Below are 22,029 nucleotides of genomic sequence, written 5' to 3'. Positions count from 1 at the left end.
CATATTTTCAAGTGTGAACTTTGTTGATGAACGTTGATGTCATAAGGCCATGTGTCTGCCCTTCTCTCTGGATGGAGACACACACCACACCCCCCATGGCCTCCCTGAGCTCTGTGAATGTGGGTGGAGACTACCCAGGCCAGAGTCACAGACAATGCAGAGGACTGAAATCTGGCTGCTCTTAGAGTAGTCTAAGTATTTAATAGACTAATCAGAGAAAACAAGCAACACCTTGAAGCTGGAACAGCAGGTCCTTACCAGGGGTAAGAGCCTGTTTGGCGGCCTATGTCAGCCAGTAGAGTAGATGTGGCCAATGTTTCTAGTTCTAGCCAAGTCCAAATGACTCCACAAAAAAAAAAAAAAAAAAAAAAATGGAAATTAATTGAAATACATACCTGTCTTTCTTTCTTTCTTTCTTTCTTTCTTTTTTTTTTTTTTGGATTTTTGAGACAGGGTTTCCCTGTAGTTTCTAGAGCCTGTCCTGGAACTAGCTCTTGTAGACCAGTCTGCCCTCGAACTCAGAGATCCGCCTGCCTCTGCCTCCCGAGTGCTGGGATTAAAGGTGTGCGCCACCACCGCCTGGCATACCTGTCTTTCTTAACTGGGGTTCTCTACTTTAGGGTCTTACCAAGGAAAAGACTTGTACAAAGTAAAAGTACTTTAGAAGTCAAAGCAGTTAAGAACACTTGCTTCTCCTGCAAAGAGACTAGGTCAGTTACCAGCTCACATAGCCTGTAAGACTAGTTCCAAGGGATATCTGACAGCTCACACACATACTCATAAATTAAAAATCAATCACTAAATAAAGTATTTTACCAGTGCTAGGCGCGGAAGCACACACCTTACTGAAATGTGTGGGAGACAGAAACAAGTGGATCCGCGAGTTCTAGGCCAGCCAGAGCTATAGTGAGAACCTAAGTCTACGTAAGCATTTTACCAGCACCTTGGTTGTTTTAAAGATTCTCCCAAGATAAAAGCTCACCTTGCAATTACCATTTTGTGATGTGATCTGTGTTAAGTTAGGCTAGTCGACAGAACAGAAACTCAAGTGGCTGCCCAGCCATAGGACACAGGCTCTCAGGTCTCAGGCTGACGGACTGTGGAAAGGCCTGCAGGCAGTAGGATGCTGCTGAGGGATAGATGCAGAGTATCGCTGAACCCACCGCTAGAAACAGAAGTCTCCAGCAAGTAGATAAAAAGGTAATTCAAAGCCTCTCATCAACAAAACAGGGAATAAACAGTACTTAAGAATGTTTTTATTAAGACAGCGCACCCAACTCCCCCACCACCACCACAAATGGTTTCACTGTGTAACCCTTGCTGTCCTCGAACTCAGACATCCACCTCTGCCTCCTGAGCACTGGGATTAAAGGTGTGTGCCACCACCAGGCTTTTTTTTTTTTTTTTTTTTTTGGTTAGACTTTTTTGTTTTCCAACACTAGGGATGCAGAGCAAGGCAGATCTCTGATCTAAAGGAAAACTGTCTTGGTGGTGGATCTCTGTGAGTTTGAGGCCAGCCTGTTCTACAGAACTAGTTCCAGGACAGGCTCCAAAGCTACAGAGAAATCCTGTCTCAAAAAACAAAAAAAAAGAAAAAAAAAGAAAAAGAAAAAAAAAAAAACAATGTTTTCAGGTATATATGGTGGTATAAGCCTTTAATCTCAACAGTAGGAAGACAGGCAGGAGGATCTCTGAGTTCGAAGCCAGCCCGGTCTACTAAGAGTTCCAGGACAGAGGCTGTTACACAGAAAAACCCTGTCTCAAAATAGAAAGTTTTGAATCACAACCCCTCACTAAACTGACTTATTACTTAATAATTTTACCGAAAACTTCTATGGTTCTATTATTTTCCATAAAGGAAGCAATGTTTGTTTTCAGACAGTCTCACTCTGGAACCCAGGCTGGCCTTGAACTGTGGTAATTCTTCAGCTCGCTTGACCTCCTAAATGCTGGGACTACAGGCAAGAGGCACATACCAAGTTGTAAGTGTCTTAAAAGCGTTAAGACAAAGCCAGTGTCCATACTGGTGTTGGAGGCAGACAAATCTGAGTTCAAGGTCAGCCTGCTCTACTTAAAGTGACACTCACTGTGCCCCCCCTCAAAAAAAAGACAAAAACCACAAATTTTAGTTACCTGTAGTTAAAAACACTCCAGTATTTTCCATCTCTCCAGAAGCAGAATTCAATCATTAAATTTTTCTCAATATATAACCATAATTATGGAATCATTACTTAGCATTATATCTAACTGGACAAAATACATTTCTGAATCGTCCACAAACATTAAAAGATTACTTAGAGGAAACCCAAAACTAGGGATTAAAAAAAAAAACTAAGAATTAAGATATTATAGGAAAATGCTTGGACTCTCATTCTAGAAAAACCCATCTCCATGCCACCCACAGTTCTGTGAGCACTTTATAATACTCAGCTATTGGCAAAACTCTGAACTCAACCTGCAACTCAAATGGTAAATTAGAGCCAATCCAGATTTTTTTTTTTTTGATTCTGAAAAGATTATGAGGAAGATGAGTTTCTGTTTTCTTTAATGCGACAAGAGTTTCTCTGTGTAGCCTTGGCTATCCTTGAACTCTGGACACCAGGCTGGTCTCAAACTGAGATTTGGCTACCTCTGCCTCCCAAGGGCTGGGATTAAATGCGTGCCTCACCACTACCCTCCTTGGGAAGATGAGTTTCCTAGTGCCTGTTGTTACAACTAAGTCTGAGTAACCTTCCCACTTCTGTTTTTAAAGACCTTTGAAACAGTTTATGGTATTACTGGAGCGTGAACATCAAACACTGAAGCTAATCATTATTAACAACTCTTCGATTTATTCAAAGCAATTCAGTTTCAAAACTTAAGTTACAGCAGTCAGAAAAAAAAAAGTCAGAACACACAATCAGTTCGCCTGTCCTTGTGTTTAACACTGCAGTGGCTTTATTCAAAATACAGTTACACAAAAGCAGTAATCTCAGTCTCTAAGGCCTTAACATACTGTGTACACAGGCAGAACAGAGCGCTAAAACCAAACTCAGAACTACAGAACAGAGAGCCCACCCTTGCTCATTTGCATGGAAACACCACCCACAAAGCTAAATAAGTCTTAACCGTTATTTGGAGGCCCTAGTCATTGTTTTTAAACCCAAGAACTCTAATTCTGATTGCACAACAGATGACTGATGAAGTCAATATATAGATTTCCTTTTTAAAAATAAGCATTTATTTTGAACCTGGCACGGTGGCCGAGAGTTCTTAGGGACTAGAAGCAGGCGTTCAGTGACTGAAATGAGGAAAACGTAGTCCTTGGAGATCCCAGTACCGGCACGGAATCTAGCACATGTTTATTTCAGATATGCAACTTTGTTAGCTTCTCTGCAAATATTTTCATACTTGTTATTTTAAAACATCGAGTCAAACATCTTAAATTTAAAAAGCAACAGTCCACTATTATGAACAATTTCTGTGTCCCAGTAGAGGCAAAGAATTTCAGTTAATTTGCTGACAGTAACTTAAAAAAAAAAAGATAATACAAAAGGAAAACAAAAATCGGTGGCCAAGATTTAAAAACAAATTGCCTTGACCATGGAGCCTCTGGGACAAAAGGGAGCTGTCTACTCCCGTTTACTTAGTAGCCATGAAGGAGCACATCCGCTTACTCCAATGTTCTCTGTTGTTAATAGGCATCCACTGAAATAAAGCCCAACTTCAATACTGACTTTCACACAGCCCTCCAACTGCCTTTATATTCCAATCAAACGCTGTATTTGATCACGCTTTCAAACTATAGGAAAAATAATTAAAGGTTCCTCTCAGAAATATAATAAATACTTCACAGCGTTGGTATCTGAATCAGCTAGGAAAACAACTTAGTAATTAGACTTGAACGCACTATTAGTTATCAGCAGGTGACTGGTCTGGCCTCTGAGAAAGGAGAAAGCTTCAGCCTGGCATGGCCTCACGTGTCTGACAGTAAGCACAGCCTGTCCCTCACACGCCAAGCACTCGGCACTGCATCAACGAACGCCATCTCTTCCACGCCACGTGTCTGAAACCCAGATGGCTGACATTTTCCTGGGTGTCCACAACTTTGCCAGCTTTCTTTTGGATGTGGAGAGGAATGAAGCAATGGAGGGGGGTAGACAGCAGCTGGAGACAGCGCACACCTGAACCAGCAACCTGCTGGCACAGCAGGGCTCCCTGCGAGTTTCCCTGACAGCCTTAACTGTATCCACAGCCACGGTGCTGAAGAGAAGCCTCTCACTCTGTGTCTACTCCCCAAATTGTGACAGGAAAGCTCTCATATACTACCCAGCCCCCAAAACTGCCTTCAAGCTATTGAGTTCTGGATCATCTCTTTAAAAAAAAAAAAATCAATCAGCTTTATCACTCAAGAAACCTGCCATTTCATATTACAGCTGAGTATATTTTGTTAATTTATAAATAACTTTAAAACATTATGAATGAAATGCACCAAACTACGCCTGTGTAAAAGCAACCATGTTTTAATTATGAGCTAAAAATGTCTAATACATTAAGCATGAATTATAAAAATCCAGAATCTAAACACAGTGCTAGAGAATTTCACAACAGGAAGATAAATGAAAATTTTTTCTACATACATTATGATTAACAGACGAGCAGATCTCAGTCGGAATGGTAAGGCCAAATAGTAAAACCCCACTTTCCTATAAAAGTTGCACATCACCTCTAGGGACAGCTATCACACACGAAGAAACAAAGACATGGTTGCTCTACTGCACCCCGGAGCAACCTCATCCTGGAGGGGCTAGTCATCGTCTTCCTCTCCATCATCGTCAGCATCTCGCTTCCGTTTCTCTCCCCGCACACCTTCTTCTTCTAAAATGGAAGTATAAAGGATCATTTCAACAAAGGAATTTTTGTTAAGTTACAAAGCTTTCAATCGCAGTAAAAATAAATAAATAAAAATAAATAAATAAATGAATAGATAGATAAATAAAGTGGGACAGGCTCTAAAAAAGCTGCAGAGAAACCCTGTCTCGAAAAACCAAAAAAAGAAAAAAGAAAAAAAAAAATGGCAAAAGAGCCGGGCGGTGGTGGCGCACGCCTTTAATCCCAGCACTTGGGAGGCAGAGGCCGGCAGATCTCTGAGTTCAAGGCCAGCCTGGTCTACAAGAGCTAGTTCCAGGACAGGCTCTAAAAAAGCTTCAGAGAAACCCTGTCTTGAAAAACAAAAAACAAAAAACAAAAAACAAAACAAAAAAAAAATGGCAAAAGAAAATTATCAATTGTTTCACTCTAAAATGTCGTCCAATTTCAGAGTCTAAGTGAACTTGAGAGAACCTGACAAACCTCACGGACAAACGCAGGTGAAGATTCTAAGTGCTTGACATCAGTGTGACTCTTACGTAACACCGATCTGAAGGGCTAGGTAAAGAAGAAACTAAAGGGACATCTGGGGTCACTCATTCCTCTCTGGACTGAGGTACCAGGCTCTACAAAATGAGAATCCAGAGTGCAATAAAGTGAACACAGTTTTTGATTTGGTTTCTCTGTGTATCCCTGGCTGTCCTGGAACTCGCTCTGTAGACCAGGTTGTCCTCAGACTGAGAGCCACCTGCCTCTGCTTCCCAAGTGCCGGGACACACACTGTGCCTGGCTTTCATTTCCGTTTTTTAAGTACAAGTAACCAGCTGGAGCCGGGCGGTGGTGGCGCACGCCTTTAATCCCAGCACTCGGGAGGCAGAGGCAGGCGGATCTCTGAGTTCGAGGCCAGCCTGGGCTACAAGAGCTAGTTCCAGGACAGGTTCTAGAAACTACAGGGAAACCCTGTCTCGAAAAACAAAAAAAAAAAAAAAAAAAAAAAAAAACTAGCCGGGCGGTGGTGGCGCACACCTTTAATCCCAGCACTCGGGAGGCAGAGGCAGGCGGATCTCTGTGAGTTCGAGGCCAGCCTGGTCTACAAGAGCTAGTTCCAGGACAGGCTCCAAAAAGCCACAGAGAAACCCTGTCTCGAAAAACCAAAAAAAAAAAAGTAACCAGCTGGCTTTTTTGTTTGTTTTACTGGAATTAAAGTTCTTTCCAAACACTTCTCTACTTCTCAGGCTCATTATGATAAACAAAAAAACAAAGGGACCAGGAGCGATCCCCAGTAAGACTCAGTCCTCAATAATCCATCCCATGCGTTATCTTTAGATTCAGAATTGCTGAAGACTGGTGCAACTTACCCTCTTCTTCCTCTTCCTCCCCTTCATCAACATAATCATCATCATCTTCTTCATCCTTCAAATTCAAATATTCAGTGTGAGAAGAAATGAACCATGACGTGGGCATTTACTGTTTAACAAATCCCAACAAGAGCAAAGAAATTATAGTTCACTGTGTTCTGGAAAGGACAGTTTCTGCCAGCTTTGCTTTTGAACATAACTAAGCATCTACATTTTTAAAAACATGGGCTGTGCTTTGGACTAACACTGTTTAAGGAAACTTTCTCCAACAACGCAAATATTCTCTGTTGTGCTGTGCACCACCGCACACGTGCTAGTGAGCGTGCAAACTCTAACAGCACAATGTGGGAGAGGCATCGGATTTTGTGTAATTTAAACTGCTTGTTTGCTTGAGACAGGGTCTCAGGATATAGCCCAGGCTAACCTCTAACTCTTGACATGTGGTTCACATTCTAGTACTGGCTCTGCCTCTCAGGTATGGGGATTACAAGCACACTTCACTGTCCTGCGTACTGTTAAACAGCCACATCTGCCCACCACAACAGAAGCAGGTCTTGACTATTTTAAAAATAAGGTACTCTACTTTACAGATTGAGACACAGATGATATGAACCCCAACACCAAATACCATCATACGTTAAGTAAATAAATGTATTTCGCTAGACCTGTTTTCCAATTAATAAAAGCAAAATGAACCAAAAATCTGAAATCCAAAGTGTTTCAAAACTCTGAAATTTTGAGCATCAACGAAATGTAGAAAATGCCAGGTGACCTCGCCTGCACCTTCAGTCAAACTACAATAAAGACACAATGGTGCAAGCCTCGACACGGTATAATAAAGACACGGTATAACACCAGACACAATGGTGCAAGCCTTGAGGCAGAGGCAGGCAGAGCAAGTTCCAGGTCGGCCTGACATGGCTGATATACATGACCATTATAATCATCCTTTGTTATGCATTCATGCTTGCATGTACGTGATCACATATGTGTGGGTTCATATGTAGCACTTAGGCATTATGAGGATAGCCCTGGTATTGTTCCTTACAGTTACAATCTGATACGGACCCCTCATTGACCTAAACCTGTCACGTGGCCTGTACTGGCCCAGAGATTCACCTGTCTCCACTTCTCCTAGGCTGGGATGATAATCACATGCCACCATGCAGTTTTGTTTTGGTTTTAGAAACACTGTTTCAGCCAGGTGGTGGTGGTGCACGCCTTTAATCCCAGCACTTGGGAGGTAGAGGCAGGTGGATCTCTGTGAGTTCGAGGCCAGCCTGGTCTACAAGATCTAGTTCCAGGACAGGCACCAAAGCTACAGAGAAACCTTGTCTCAAACAAACAAACTACCTAGATGTGTTTTTTTTTTTCTTAAAGGGATTCTTGAAATTGAACTTAGGTCCTTATACTTGTAAGGTACCCACTTTACCAACTGAGTCATCTGCCCAGCCCTTTGATCTTTAAAAAATTTTATTTAACTTTATTTTATGTGCATTGGTGTGAAGGTGTCAGATCCCCTGGAAATGGAATTACAGACAGTTATGAGCCACCACGTGGTTCCTGGGAATTGAACTCAGGTCCTCTGGAAGAACAGCCTGTGCTCTTAACCACTGAGCCATCTCTCCAGCCCAGTTTTTTTTTAAAATAAGAGACTATGTTTGACCATGAACATTCTAACCCTTAGCATATGCTAATTTCCTCAGATTTCTTAATATATGTAAGATGGTTTTCTCCTTTCTAAAACATGTATTATTGTTGTGTGTACATATTACTGTTGTGCATGCTGTGTGGGACGTGCTATGGAACACGTGTGGAAGCGAGCAGACAACTTGGGAGTCAGTCCTCTCCTTCCACCTCTCCGTAGGTTCCAGGGATTGAACTTGGGCCCCCAGGCCTGCACAGCAAGTGCCTTTACCAGTGAAGTCATCACTGGCCCGTTCTCTACTTTTTAAAATAACTCTGGCCTCCAACTGGGCTCTTTTTCTAGTTTTTACACCCTCTCTTCTACTGTCAGTTACTCTTCATTTTATGCTGCCATAGACTCAGAACAGAGCATCAGACATGAACATGCAAGACACAACATTTAATTTCAACACTGAATGAATACTCTCTGACACAAACAGGCTCGGAAGACTTTCATTACTTATATTTTGACTGCTCAGAGCCTTTTGCACTTACTGTTGTGATCTTAGGTATGCTACAAATATCTAAGCATCAGACAGGTTTGGTACTAAATATCTAAAAAACAACCAGCCGAGCCTCTCTCCATTTTACGACTACACAAGCTTACTGCTCATCAGGTATATATATTATATATATTTTATTATATACAATAGAGCAATGTGTGGTGGTGCATACATGCAGCTCTGTAGGTGGGATGACTGTAAGTTCAAGACCAGCCTGGGCTACAGAGCTAGACTATCTCAAACCCATTTGAGGGGACGGGCTGGGAAGATGACCGCACACTATGAAGACCTGAGCTCAGACTGCCAAGTGCCACATAAAAGGTGACATAATGGTGAATGCCTACACTCGTGGCACAGGGGAAGCATAAGCAGTCAGATCCTGGGGCCTGCTGGCCAGCCAGTCTTGCTAAGTTCCAAGTTCAGCACAAAATTTAAGCAGTGAGGGGGCTGGAGAGATGGCTCAGTGGTTAAGAGCATTGCCTGCTCTTCCAAAGGTCCTGAGTTCAATTCCCAGCAACCACACGGTGGCTCACAACCATCTGTAATGAGGTCTGGTGTCCTCTTCTGGCCTTCAGGCATACACACAAAGAATATTGTATACATAATAAATAAAAAAATAAATTTAAAAAAAAATTTAAGCAGTGAATGTTTAGTAGTTAAAAGTGCTTGAAAGGCTGGGCATAGTGGCACATCTTTAATCCCAGCAGAGGTAGGCCTTGAGGTGAGTTCAAGGACAATCCCGTCTACCTAATGAATTCTAGGACACACAGGGATACAGAGAGAAACCCTATCTCAAAAACAAACAAACAAAAAACCGACCAGGAGCAGAGACCAGACTCCCAGACCACAGAAAGCTGGTGGCAGTGGTGCCCATCTGCAGTCCTGGTTTTCCTACTGGAGAGATGAGAGATGGCAGAGATCCCCAAGTGTGTGGGTCAGCAAGCATGGCAAACACAGGAGTAAACAGAGACTGTCTCAGATGGAAGCTGAGGATGAATAACGAAAGTTGTCTTGTGACCTCTGCATGCATGTCATAGCCCACACACCTGTGAACACTCACAAAAGCAGAAATATGCATACAACACACACACACTTAAAAGGGGAGGGGGGACTGAAGAGATGGCTTAAAGTTAAGAGCACTGGCTGCTCTTCCAGAGGTCCTGAGTTCAATTCCCAGCAACCACATGGTGGCTCACAACCATCTGTACTGAGATCTGGTGCCCTCTTTCTGGCCTGCAGGGATACATACAGGCAGAACACTGTACATAATACATAAAAGAAAAAAAATCTTTAAAAAAACACATCAATAGTCAAGGCGGTGGTGGCACACGCCTTTAACTCCAGCAGAAGCAGAAGGAACTCTTGAGTTTGAGGCCAGCTTGGTCTACAGGGAGAGTTCCAGGACAGTCAGGGCTGTTACACAGAGAAACCCTGTCTTGAAAGTCAAACAACAAACAAACAAAAATGAAGACAGAAAGGCAGTGAGACAGGGTCCCACACCCTACGCTGGTTTACGCCTTGCAACACATCAGAGAATGAGCCTGAACGTCTTCTCCTGTGTCCATTTCCCGAGTAACAGTGCGCAGCACCACCTCCCAGGGATCCAGGCTCCGACAGGACCAAAGGGACAGATGGCGCAGGAAATTCCATGAAATGGACCTTAAGAAAAACCAGGGACTCTGTTCTCTTAAACTAAAGGAAATGAAAAGGGGAAGGAAGTATGGAGGAGAGGGACAGAAAGGGAAAGGAGAGGAAAAGGAAGAGCAGGAGAAAAAGAGACAAAAATGGGAGGGGTAGAAGGGGCAAGAAAAGAAAAGGGAGGGAGAGGAAGGGTAAAGAATAGGGACAGAAAAGGGAAAGAGGAAAGGAGTGGAAGCATTTTAAACATCTTTTTTTTTTCTTTTTTTTCTTTTTTTTAAATATTTATTTATTTATTATGTATACAATATTCTCTCTGCATGTATGCCTGCACGCCAGAAGAGGGCACCAGACCTCATTACAGATGGCTGTGAGCCACCATGTGGTTGCTGGGAATTGAACTCAGGACCTTTGGAGGAGCAGGCAATGCTCTTAACCGCTGAGCCATCTCTCCAGCCCCCATTTTAAACATCTTAAAGATACAAAAATAATAGTCATTTGTAATTTTAAAAAACACTAGACATAGTCTGTCACTTACTGATGTTTCAGGAAAGCACAGACATAAAGCACTATCTATCTGAATTTTGTTTAAACAAAATTTACTTGGTCTGATGTTTTGTTGTTGTTGCTGTTTTGTTTGTTTTTTGCTTTTGTTTTTTCGGCCTGAAGTCTTAAGGCATTTTAAAAGTCATCCTTTGATATCTCAATAAAGTTTCAGCATTTAGCAGAAAGTCACTCACTGCTGTGATGACCTTTGCCTTGTTAGCGGGAACTGTTTCCTGACTTACGTAGGAACAGTATGACATACATCACAATATTCCTAATGGACAAAGTCCTTTATACATATTAATCCCTTTTCTCTGAAGAACAGCCAAAATGGGAAGAAATACAAGGCTCAAATAAAAAACAGATGATCGGGTCTTGGGACTGTAACTCGATTGGGAGGATGCTTGTCTAGCAAGAAGCCTTTGGTCAGATCCCCGGCACCACACAAACCCAGTGGTAGTCAGGCCAGGACTCGGGAGGCGAAGGCGGAGGCAGGAGGATCCTTGAGTTCCAGGACAACTCAGAGAAACCCTGTCTCAAAAACAAACAAACAAACTAACATAAATAAATAAAGGTGTAATGTAATGTGCCAGGTATAAGCCCATAATCCCAGCCCATGCGAAACTTAGGCAGGATTAGCTCAAAGACAGTCTAAGTTCCATAGTAAGACCCCATCTTAAAAGGCAAAAATAACCACCTGGGAAGAGGACCTGGGTGCTGCTCCTAGCACTTACATCGTGGTTCACAAATATCCATAATTCCAGCTCCAAGGGATCCTATGCCCTCTTTGGCCTCTATGGTTACCATTCACACAGGTGGTACAAATACATGCACGCAAAATACTCATACATAAATAATAAAAATACTTTTTAAAGGAAAAAACACAATGCATAATCAACTACGCCATTTCCTTCTCATTTATTTTGAGCACCAGTGGCCTCTGGTGCACACCCACACTGAGCTCCTAAAAACAAGAACTCTGGATTTGTGGGCTTGTTTGTTCTGAGACAAGGTTCCTCTGTAGCCTAGGCTATCCCCCTGGGGCACACTAGTTAGCCTATAATATCATTAAACTCCTACAGTCCTGCTGCCTCACCCTCCCAGAGTGATGGTCATGAGCTACCCCACACCTAGCTAAGCCAAAACTTCATTTTTGAACCTCTAAAACAATCCCATCCAGAATGAATGGACAGCAAGTTCCAGGACAGCCAGGGATACACACAGAAACCCGGTCTTTAAAATAAAAAAGGAGGAGGAAAGCAGCTGCAAGATGCAGGGGTACCAAGCTCTGCAGGAAGACATCTCGGGTCTCTCATATCTGTCACGTGTCAACCAGGGTACAGACTCGGACCCTCACAAATGTTTCCACCCCCCAACGCCACCGAGGGCGGAATCAATTTGAGGGACACCTGGGAGATAAAAGGCGACCAGCAACAGAGTCCTTGCAGAAGCACTGTGAGGTTCAGCCACGTCTACACCTTCCTGAGGCCCAAGTCAGAAAAGGCAACTTTGCCTTTTCCATTTTCTCTCTTTGGATGCTGGCCAGAACAAATAAGCTTTTTCTGATAATTCGGGTTTCCATACTCCTTCTCTGAAGACCTCTTCTCTGAAGACCCCTTCTCTGCCACGGACTGCTTGTCCAACATGTGCCTGACCTCTGCACCAGTTTTGACACCATGGTGGTTTGGTTTGGTTTTCTTCTCCTGTCCACTACTCTCTGGCAGCTGCTGAGACATACTGCTTTCCTACCCTGGGAATTTTTAATGAAACTGTCCTTGAGCTAAAAAGCAAAAACAAAACCAACAAGTGTCCATGGCTGTCATACGCTATGGAGCACCCAGTAGGAAGCTGCGAGAGGAGATGGACAGACCTTACCCACAGGTTAGGAGCCAACTCACGACTCACTCTACAGCACTCTGCCTGTGCCCAAACCATCATCAGTGCAAACACCAAGTTTCCAATCACCTGAATTTCTTCTTTCATTAAGTATGAGAGGCCCACCTCCTCTTCTCCCTCTCCCACTTCTGAACCTGCTTCATCCTCATCCTCGTCCTCCTCTTCCTCCTCCTCTTCATATCCTTCAGGTGGACCAGCTTCATCTTCCTCCTCGTCTTCCTCATCTTCATCTCCATCTTTAAGAGACATTTGAAAAGATAAGCAGATGGCTGGTCAAATGCTTCTGTCTGGCATGCAGGCCCTCCTCACCCTGCCCAAGTATCTCAACACCGTCAGCCAATGGGGAGAGGATTTCAAGGTGCTCCCACTCAAAAAGAAACAAATTCTGGCCAGGCAATGGTGGCACACGCCTTTAGTCCCAGTACTCAGGAGGCAGAGGTAAGTGGATCTCTGATTTCAAGGCCAGCCTGGACTATACAGTGAGTTCCAGGACAGCCAGGGCAACAGAGAAACCCTGTCCGAAAACAAAACAAAACAAAACAAAAATATCAGGGAAAAAAACAAACAAAAACCCCCAAACCTTCTGTTTCATAGCACTGTTACTAATCACCTGAGAAATACCTTTACTAGTGTAGCGGCGGTCGGAGGAATTTGGGAATAACCAAAAATAGTCCTTTAAGAATAAATCAGTTTTAATAAGGGGAGAAAATGGAATAAATTTACAGGGCCAAGGTTCCAGGGAAGAGCTGCAAACCAAGAGGAAAAAGAAGGGCCGGCCTACCCCAAACACGGTTCTTTTAAAGGTATCCTCCGCCCCTGGGGAGGCCACGCCCCTCATATAAGGGAGTGGTCAGCCGCCCCAAAGCCCCAACATTCTAGGACCGGGGACACGGTCCAGCATGTACCTGTCATGTGACTCCACCCCCAGCACCACAAAGGACAAGCATCTTCCTTAACCCAGGTAATTACTGAATAGATTTTCATACATTATATGGCACTGAAGCTGGTTTTACTTTGTAGCCACTTCAAAGCTTGCTTGTTGCCAAGCAAGGTGGTGCACACCTTTAATCCCAGCACTAAGAGGTAGATGCAGGTGGATCTCTGAGTTTGAGGCCAAACTGATCAACACAGTGAGTTCCAGAACAGCCGGAGTTAGGTCTCAAAAGAAAAAACTATTACCCTCCTCGTCCTCCTCTTCCGAGTCGGGGGCCTCGTTGTCCTCCTGGTCAAATCCATCCAAGTAGGTGATCTGCTGCAGCAGCTCGAAAATGCTTTCTCGGTAGTCCTCCAGGTTTGTGATCTCACAGTTAAACAAGTCAAGACTTTTCAAATTCTTAAGATTTTGCTGAAAAAGTAAAGTTAAAGGTTACAATCAAAATTTTAAACACTATGTTCTTCAATTTTAATGAAAGATCTGAAAAACACACGAAGTTAAAGAATGTTTTGTGCATTTTTAATGCTCTGGAAGGGCCACTCTGCCACGCACAGCCAGCTCTCGGAGTCTGTCACCACTGCGCCTCCAGTCTTTTCTTACAGCTTGGTTTCTTCAGTGTCTATAAGGCATTTTTGCTGACAGAATCTGTGCAGAGAGAGGCAGCGGCAGCCAGTGTGGTGGTACACACCCAGAACCCGGCCGTAGAGGAGGTCAGAGCTGAAGGCCAACTGGGTCCACGAAGACCGCGCCTCTCCAAAGAACAGGAGGCACAACCATGTGACGGTCACCTTAACCAGCACCCACACTTGTTTCCAATAGTTTAACCTCACACCATTTTATTTTGTTAAAGACAGGTCTCACTCTGCAGCCTAAGCTGGTCCTGCGCTCTCAATCTATTTAGCCTCAAGACTGGGATTCCGGGCAGGCACCACCACATCAAGCCCAACACTCTGAAAAACCTAATAGTGGGGTGGCTCTCGAGACAGGGTTTCTCTGTGTAGCTTTAGAACCTGTCCTGGAACTCGTCCTGTAGACCAGGCTGGCCTTGAACTCAGAGAGGTCAGTCTGCCTCTGCCTCCCAAGTACTAGGATTAAAGGCTAGTGCCACCATAGCCTAGCTTGAGGCCTTTGTTTTTAAGAATGAGTTTAACTCTGCACCTGCAGCCCAGGCTACCACTTGGGGTCAACCCTTCCTGTGCCTCAGTGCTGAGTGCCATCTTAATTCGGGAGGCAGGTGGATCACTGTGAGTTCGAGGTCAGCCTGGTCTACAAGAGCTAGTTCCAGGACAGCTAGGGCTGTTACACAGGGAAACCCTCTCAAAAAACCAAGAAAAAAAAAGAAAAGAATAACAACTATCTGAATCATAAGAAGTATCTCAGAAAACTCCAGACCTAAACAGAGATCAATAAAATAGAGTATGAACAAACCTTAGATAAATCAATCTAAAATTAATCCCAAAATCAAGTCCAGAGACAATTATTTCACTTACCAGAGCTTCTACTGTACTGAGATCTTTGATTTTGTTTCCGCTCAGATTGAGGTAGGTAAGATTTGGACATTTCTCTGCCAGGACTTCCAAGCCTCCAGATATTATATTGTCGCTAAGTTCCAACTACATATTCCACACGGAGAGAAAACAAAGAAGGATGCAGCCTGAGGACCTTTAAGCACACATCAGTTTGAAGAGCCCCTTGTCACTCTCTCTGCCCTCATCAGTTCCCGTCTACCCACAAAGAGCTCAGAACCCTGTGCAGCAGCTTATCTGTGGCTCCAGGGTGTTAACTCGGATTTTCCCACAAGCCGCAGCAGGAGTATTAAATCCAATTTTGTGCCATAAAATAATTCTGATTTGGCTGGGCGGTGGTGACACATGCCTTTAATCCCAACACTTTGGAGGCAGAGGCTGCTCGGATCTCTGTGAGTTCAAGGCCAGCCTCGTCTACAGAGCAAGTTCCAAAGTTACACAGAGAAACCTTGTGTTGGGGAGGAAAAAAAATTCTAACTTAAATTTCAAAGCAATACTGAAACTAATTCTTACAGTCCTTTTCTTTCTTCTCTTTTGGTTTTTAGAGGCGGTCTCTCTGTACATCCCTGATTGTCCTGGAATTCACTCTGTAGACGGGGTTAGCCTTGAACTCATATATCTGCCCACCTCTGCCTCCTGAGAGCTGGGCTAAAAGGCGCGTGTCACCACTGCCCAGCTCTTTTGTTTTCTTCTTTATTTATTTTTATTTTATGTGCACTGGCATTTTGCCTGCATGTGCCTGTGTGACGGTGCTGGGTGCCTTGGAACTGGAGTCACAGAGAGCTGTGGCTGGGACCTGGGTGCTGGGAACTGAACCCGGGTCCTCTGGAAGAGCAGCCAGTTCTCTTGACCACCGAGCCATCTCTCCAGGCTCCTTCCCTTTTCTTATCCCTAGAAACGTAAAGACTTCTTATTGCAGGTGAAATAGTCCTTTCGCTTGAGCGAGACCTTGATAAACGGCCCAGCATAAAAACCATGGTGTCCTCGAACTACTCCCAACTCACCTTTCGAAGTTTATTCAAGCTGGGAAGCCGGGCCAAGGAACTCAGTTCCACGTTGGCCATACTAAGAAACTCCAGTTCTTTAAAGGTGTCATTGAGGCCTTCGATCTCCCCATTGACACACAAGCAATTATCGAGGACTAACTCTGTCACCTGTTAGAGAAAACAGAGTAACAGTTAGTGTGCACAGCAACAGACCTGTGTCTGCACACTCGAAACACATGAATATTCAAATCTTAGTCCAAGTCAGGCAGATCTCTGTGACAACCAAACATTCCGTAACAACCAAAGCTACAAAACAGAGAAAGACCCTGTCTAAAACAAAACGCCACCAAACCGACACACCAGCCCCTACACTGGGTGCACTGCCTGAGGCCAGAGTCTCAGCTACTTAGGAGAGAAGGGGGAAGGGCCACTTGAGCCATGGTGTCTGTAACCAGCCTGGGAACACAGCATCAGGCTCAACACAGCCATCAATCCCTTACACATCATCTTCTCCTCACCCATGGTCCTGTAAGCAACCCGAATGCAACTCATCGAGTTGCTTTTAAAAAAAAAAAAAAGACTTGAGGGCATTAGAGATTAGCTCTGGAAAGAAGGGGATGGGGGTGGAGGGACAAGGGAGGGTAAAGAGTAACCATGATTAGAGCACACTACATGCACATATATGAAAAGTAGGAAGCACTATGTAATTAGCATGTACGAATAAGTCTTGTAAGATTCATGGGGCTGGAGAGATGGCTCAGAGATTAAGAGCATTGACTGCTTTTCTGGAGGTCCTGAGTTCAATTCCCAGCAACCACATGGTGGCTCACAACCATCTGTAGTGAGATCTGATGCCCTCTTCTGGTGTGCAGGCAGACATGCTGTATATATAACAAATGTAGGACTTAACTAAGGCAGTAATTCACAGCTGAACCTGGGCTAACAAGTGCAGCACCCGCCTCGAATCACTGGGGCAGAAAACCAACTGACAAAGGGCCTGATAAAACGCGTGTTAGCAAGAGCCTCACCACTCTGACCGCACCTCCACAGGGACAGACTCCTGGCTACGGCAGGAAGTGTCTAACACTTTCAGGTTAAGCCTCTGTATCTTTGGCCACAGATGCCAGTGGAATTCCAACCTTTGGGGTGTTCACTGAAGACAAACGATATCACACAAAACAATATTCTTGACAAAATATCCTTTCTCCCTTTGATGCTCAAGCAGTTCTATGGACTTTCCCATTCCTGGGAGGGGGACTGGGTTTCCATGTTTAGTTTGTTGTTTTATGTACATGTTTTTTTAAAATATTTATTTATTTATTATGTATACAATATTCTGTCTGTGTGTATGTCTGCAGGCTAGACCTCATTACAGATGGTTGTGAGCCACCATGTGGTTGCCGGGAATTGAACTCAGGACCTTTGGAAGAGCAGGCAGTGCTCTTAACCACTGAGCCATCTCTCCAACCCCTACATGTTGTTTTCGCCTGCATAAATATCTATCTGTACACCCTAGGCATGCAGTACCCACAGAAGCCAGAAAACAGCCCCTGGATCCCTGGGACAGCTGCCATGTGGGTTCTGGGAATTCAAACCTGGTCCCCCAAATACCAGCCAGTGCTCTTAATCCCTACGCCATCTCTCCAGCCCAGAACTGGATTTCTCGTTAGACCTGAGTTGTAGGAAGAGTGGCTAGCTCATTTATTTATTTCCATCTGATGTATACAGGTGTTTTTCCTGGGCATGTGTACCACATGTGTATCCGGTGCCTTCCGAAGGCAGAAGAGGGGGGAATCTGACTCCCAGACAGTTGTGAGCCACCATGTGAGTGCGTGTAAGAACAAGTGCCCGTCACTCCAGCCCCAGATCTGAGATACAGTACCCAAACCAATGATGCACCCGACTAGATCTAATCCCAGATCCCATTCTCTGTCACCAGTAAGTGTTTACTTAAATCAGGAATGGAACTTTGACCTACCCCCCCCTCCTCTGTCTGTCTGTCTGTCTTATTTTAGTTTCAAGGCCATGAAGCAAAGGTACATAAAAAACGACTTTCACGGGAGGCAGAGGCAGGCGGATCTCTTGAGTTCGAGGCAAGCCTGGTCTACAAGAGCTAGTTCCAGGACAGGCTCTAGAAACTACAGGGAAACCCTGTCTCGAAAAACCAAAAAACGACTTGCATTAATAAGGTCACGCCATTAATGTATGGTGGGGTGTCCCAACTCTTAAGTCGTGTGTGTGTGTGTGTGTGTGTAGCCCTGGCTGTCCAGGAATTCTGTAGACCAGGCTGGCCTTGAACTCAGAGATCTGCCTGCCAGTGCGTCTGAGCTCTGGGATTAGTGGTGAATGCTGGAACCAAGGACCTGCACAGCCCCACCCAGTTCATCTGTTTTGAGACAGTGTCTCAGTATTTAGTCCTGGCTGGCCAGGAACTTGCTTTGTAGATCCAGTAAAGCCTCAAACTCAAGAGACCCATCTGCCTCTGCCTCCCAAGTGCCAGGATTACATGCCGGGATTAAGAGTTTAGCAAGATGGCTTGTAGATCTGGCTCAAACCCCAGTTCTTTCACCAGAATAAGCCGCTTCACTGCCTTGAGGCTCCTATCTGCTAGTTTGGATTCTAAAACAATACAACCCAGTTTACAAGTTTTCCCAAGGAGAAAGTAAACAAACAGGCCACTTTATAAACTGTCAGTGTAGTGGGCAGTGGTTAGCACTTAGGAGGCAGAGGCAGAGGCAGTATTTCTGAGTTAGAGGCCAGCCTAGTCTACAGAACAAGTTTCAGGACAGCCAGAGCTACATGGAGAAGCCCTGTCTTAAAAAGCCAAAAACGTAAATGAAAATAAACTATCTATATAATCCCATTACTACACCACAGCATCGTGCAGCAATCCTCCCAATTGGGAGGTGAAAGAGTGGGGGAAAGGCCCATTTTTGTACCCTAAAGCTTCTGAGAAACTGCTTGCTTTGCCTTGTCTGACAGAGTCCCACCTGCAGCCATCCTCGTACCTGGGCCTCCAAGGGCTGGGAATTGCAGATATCAGAATTACAGATATACATAATTATAGATATTAATCACCACGTCCCGCTGATGACAGCATTTCAACTTTGAGTTATTCTAGAATCTTCTAATAAGCTGTAAAAAACTTCTATTCGCCCAGAGATAACCCTTACAGCAACAATGTTTCCTCCACCTCGCTCTCGGTTAAAGTCAGAGCAACCCGCAAACCAGCCACCGAAAAAGAACAGGGCTTAGGCACGGGTGGCTCGGCCAGATAACCGTGAAGGCCGGGCAGACCGGCGCCTTTGCTCGGGCGTCATGGGACCACCGTAACGCGGATCCCTTGTCCCTCGACTTCACCAGCGAGCCCCGGGCGCCGTCCCCGCCCGCCGCGGCCCAAGCTCCAGGCCCATGAACCTGGCGGGAAGGAAGCGCAAGGGAATCCGACGGCCGGGGGCTCGGCGGCGACGCCACCCGGGGCCCCCACTCGGGGCCCCCTCCCGACGGCCGCACGGAGCCCTGCGCGGCTCGCACGAGCCACGGGATTGCGTAGAGGTCCGCGCGCCACGAGGATCGCGGCCGGCGCCGTCGGGTCCCGGGATCCCGCCGCCCGCGAGTGGGCACCGCCGGAGGGAGAGCAGGGTGCAGATCGGTCCGAGACCCACGCCCGGGGCCGCGGCCGGCCGAGTGGCGGCACCGCGGGAAAGTTCCACCAACTTCGCAGGTGGCGAAGGCCCGAGGGTCGCGCCCACGCCGCCCGCCCCCGCGAGGCCGGAGCCGCCAGACTGCAGGGACGCCGAGGGGCTGAGCCCCCGCGCGCTCACGAAAATGCCCCTAGAAACTTAAGCCCTTCGCCATTTTAAGCACAAGAGCCTGGTGATTTAAAACTTAAAATAAACACCCCGCCCCCACCTCGAGTGGGGGCGCGTTTCCCAGCCCGCCCCGCGCAGCCACCCGGACCCCCGAAGCCCACCCCTCACGACACAGGGCGGGAGGGGGAGGTGGGGGCTGAGTCATCTCACCTCCTCCGGGGCTCTGTTCTTCAACTCCAGGTTAATCTTCTTCTTCATCTCCATGTCCTCCTCCTTTCCCCTCGCGCGCCCTCCCCACTGCCCCCAACCCTAAAAAAACCTCTAAAGGTTTGGAGATGAATGAAAAGAGACGCAAAGACGGACGCCCACTACCACCCGGGTGTGGGGGAGAAAGAAAAGAATAGCAAATGGAGTCCGACGACTTGGGACGAACTCGGCTGCCCCCACCTTCTAGTCCACACACCCGCGCGCGCACACACGGGCACGCACACACATTCACACACAGAGACACGCGCGCGCCCGCAGTTCCTTCCCCTTCAATGGCTGCTGCGAGACTGAGCCTCCATGACACGGCACCGCCAACCCCCTGGCCTACACTCCGCCCACCTCCCGACGGCATTGGCCGAGGCTTCAGCGTTGCGCTGTCCCATTGGGCTAGAGGACTGCCCGTCTGTCTTTGGGGGGGCCCTGGACCAGAAACTCCTCGCCTATTGGCTCTGAGCAAGCGCGCAGTTAATTCCGATAGGCCCGGGAGGATGTACGTCCCGGAGAAATGATTTTGAATCCCAGTCGCCCCCCTCCTTTTCTTTGTGTGATTGGCGCGCTTTCCCTCGGCGGTGGGACGGTTTGGGTATCTGTTGGGTTTGGGTTTGTTTGGGGGAGTTTCTGGCTTCAGGGTTAAGGGAAGGGAAAAGGCGTCGCCGGCGCCCCCAGGTTTAAGGGGGTCGCTCAACACACCGCACTCCAGAGCTTGTCGTGGTCCCAAAGCCCAAGCTTGGCTGTGCCGCTACGGTGGGAGCTAGGGACACCTCCCCGTCTCCAACCAGAGCGTGATAAAGGAGGTATTTTAACTTCCACTCTAAAAGGCGGAGCGACTCTGAAATGGGTTGAGTTTAGCACGTTGCCTCAGAAACCTTTAAATAAAAACTGTCCTGGAGGAGCTGATACCGAGGTCATTTGTCGCTGGCAAAAAGTTGAGACTTTAGAGGAAAAGCAACACGGGCCTAAAGAAAACACGATTTCCAGAAACCCCACAGCAAGACCTCTCCTTTCCAAGTTCCCTTTGTAAGTTGCCTACAGAAATCTTGTACTTAAAATGTTCTTCTAATGTGAGGGGCTGGAGAGACGATGTCCTCTTGCAGAGAGCCCTGGTTCCGTACCCTCATGATAGCGCACAACCATCCATAAGGACAGTTCCAGGGAATTCAGTAGCCTCTTCTGACCTCCACAGGCTCCAGGCACAAATGTGCGTGTACAAACATCCAGGCAAAACACTCAAATACATTTTTAAATAATTCTAGTTAATGTCTCTGTAAGATCCAGCATAATAGTACATGTCTTTAACCACAGACCTCTGAAGGGAGAGGAAGGTCTGTCTGGTATACATGAATTCCAGGCCAGCCTCTGGCTCAAAGCAAAAACTAAAGACCTAACGTAAAATATTAGTGGGTGCCTGGCAGTGGCACACGCCTTTAATTCTAGCGGGGGAGGGGGAAGGGATTTGGGCTGGCAGATCTCAGTGAGTTGGTGGCCAGCCTGATCTACACAGTCAAGCCTACAAAAGAAACCCTGTCTCCGGGGAGGGAGGAGGGGAATGAGTGGGTTAAGGGTTTTTTTTTTGTTTTGTTTTGTTTTTTTTTAAGATTACTTTTTCTCTGCTTCCTGCCTGGGATGGTGTGATCAGCTCCTTCCAGTTCCTGCCATTATGCACTGTGCCTAGTGTGTCTAGAACTGTGACCTAAAATACATCCTTTCTCCCTTTAAAAGATTATTTTTTTCTTCTTGGGGACGGGGATCCCAGATAGGGTTTCTCTGTGTAGCCCTGACTGTCTTGGAACTCACAGAGATCTGCCTGCCTCTGCCTCCCGAGTGCTGGATTTAAAAGCGTGCGCCGCCACCGCCTGGCTATTTTTTTTTTATTAAAGTTCTCAACTTGTTCTTAGTTCTGGTTATATTCAGTCACATTTCTTTAAACCCCAGATGACGTGGGCAAGTGAGTGAATAGCGTGCATCTCCCAGTTTCAGTTTCCCAGCCGAGAGACCTTTGGGTCTCCAGCAGACTCTTCACCACTCCACC

General features: G+C 45.9%; 1 protein-coding gene across 2 annotated transcripts; it reads right to left on the bottom strand.

Moving 5' to 3' along the window:
- Nucleotides 1–4,486: 4,486 nt before the first annotated feature.
- On the bottom strand, nucleotides 4,487–20,300 carry Anp32e (acidic nuclear phosphoprotein 32 family member E). Of its 2 annotated transcripts, XM_038311743.2 has the most exons (7): nucleotides 19,944–20,297; nucleotides 15,940–16,089; nucleotides 14,900–15,022; nucleotides 13,655–13,820; nucleotides 12,545–12,711; nucleotides 6,207–6,261; nucleotides 4,487–4,857 (listed from the first exon to the last, which is right to left on the bottom strand). In XM_038311743.2, the coding sequence occupies exons 1-7, from the start codon at nucleotides 19,995–19,997 to the stop codon at nucleotides 4,787–4,789; spliced, it is 786 nt and encodes a 261-aa protein (XP_038167671.1). In that variant the 5' UTR covers nucleotides 19,998–20,297; the 3' UTR covers nucleotides 4,487–4,786. The 2 variants fall into 2 exon arrangements, with proteins under 2 accessions (XP_038167671.1, XP_038167672.1); XM_038311744.1 differs by lacking the exons at nucleotides 4,487–4,857; nucleotides 6,207–6,261; nucleotides 13,655–13,820 and having other exon boundaries at nucleotides 12,562–12,711; nucleotides 19,944–20,300.
- Between the last annotated feature and the right edge of the window lie 1,729 nt (nucleotides 20,301–22,029).

This window comes from Arvicola amphibius, chromosome 14, assembly GCF_903992535.2.
Source record: "Arvicola amphibius chromosome 14, mArvAmp1.2, whole genome shotgun sequence".
Taxonomy (NCBI): domain Eukaryota; kingdom Metazoa; phylum Chordata; class Mammalia; order Rodentia; family Cricetidae; genus Arvicola; species Arvicola amphibius.
The sequence above is the reverse complement of the archived record's forward strand: the minus strand, read 5'-3'. Positions and strand labels throughout refer to the sequence as shown.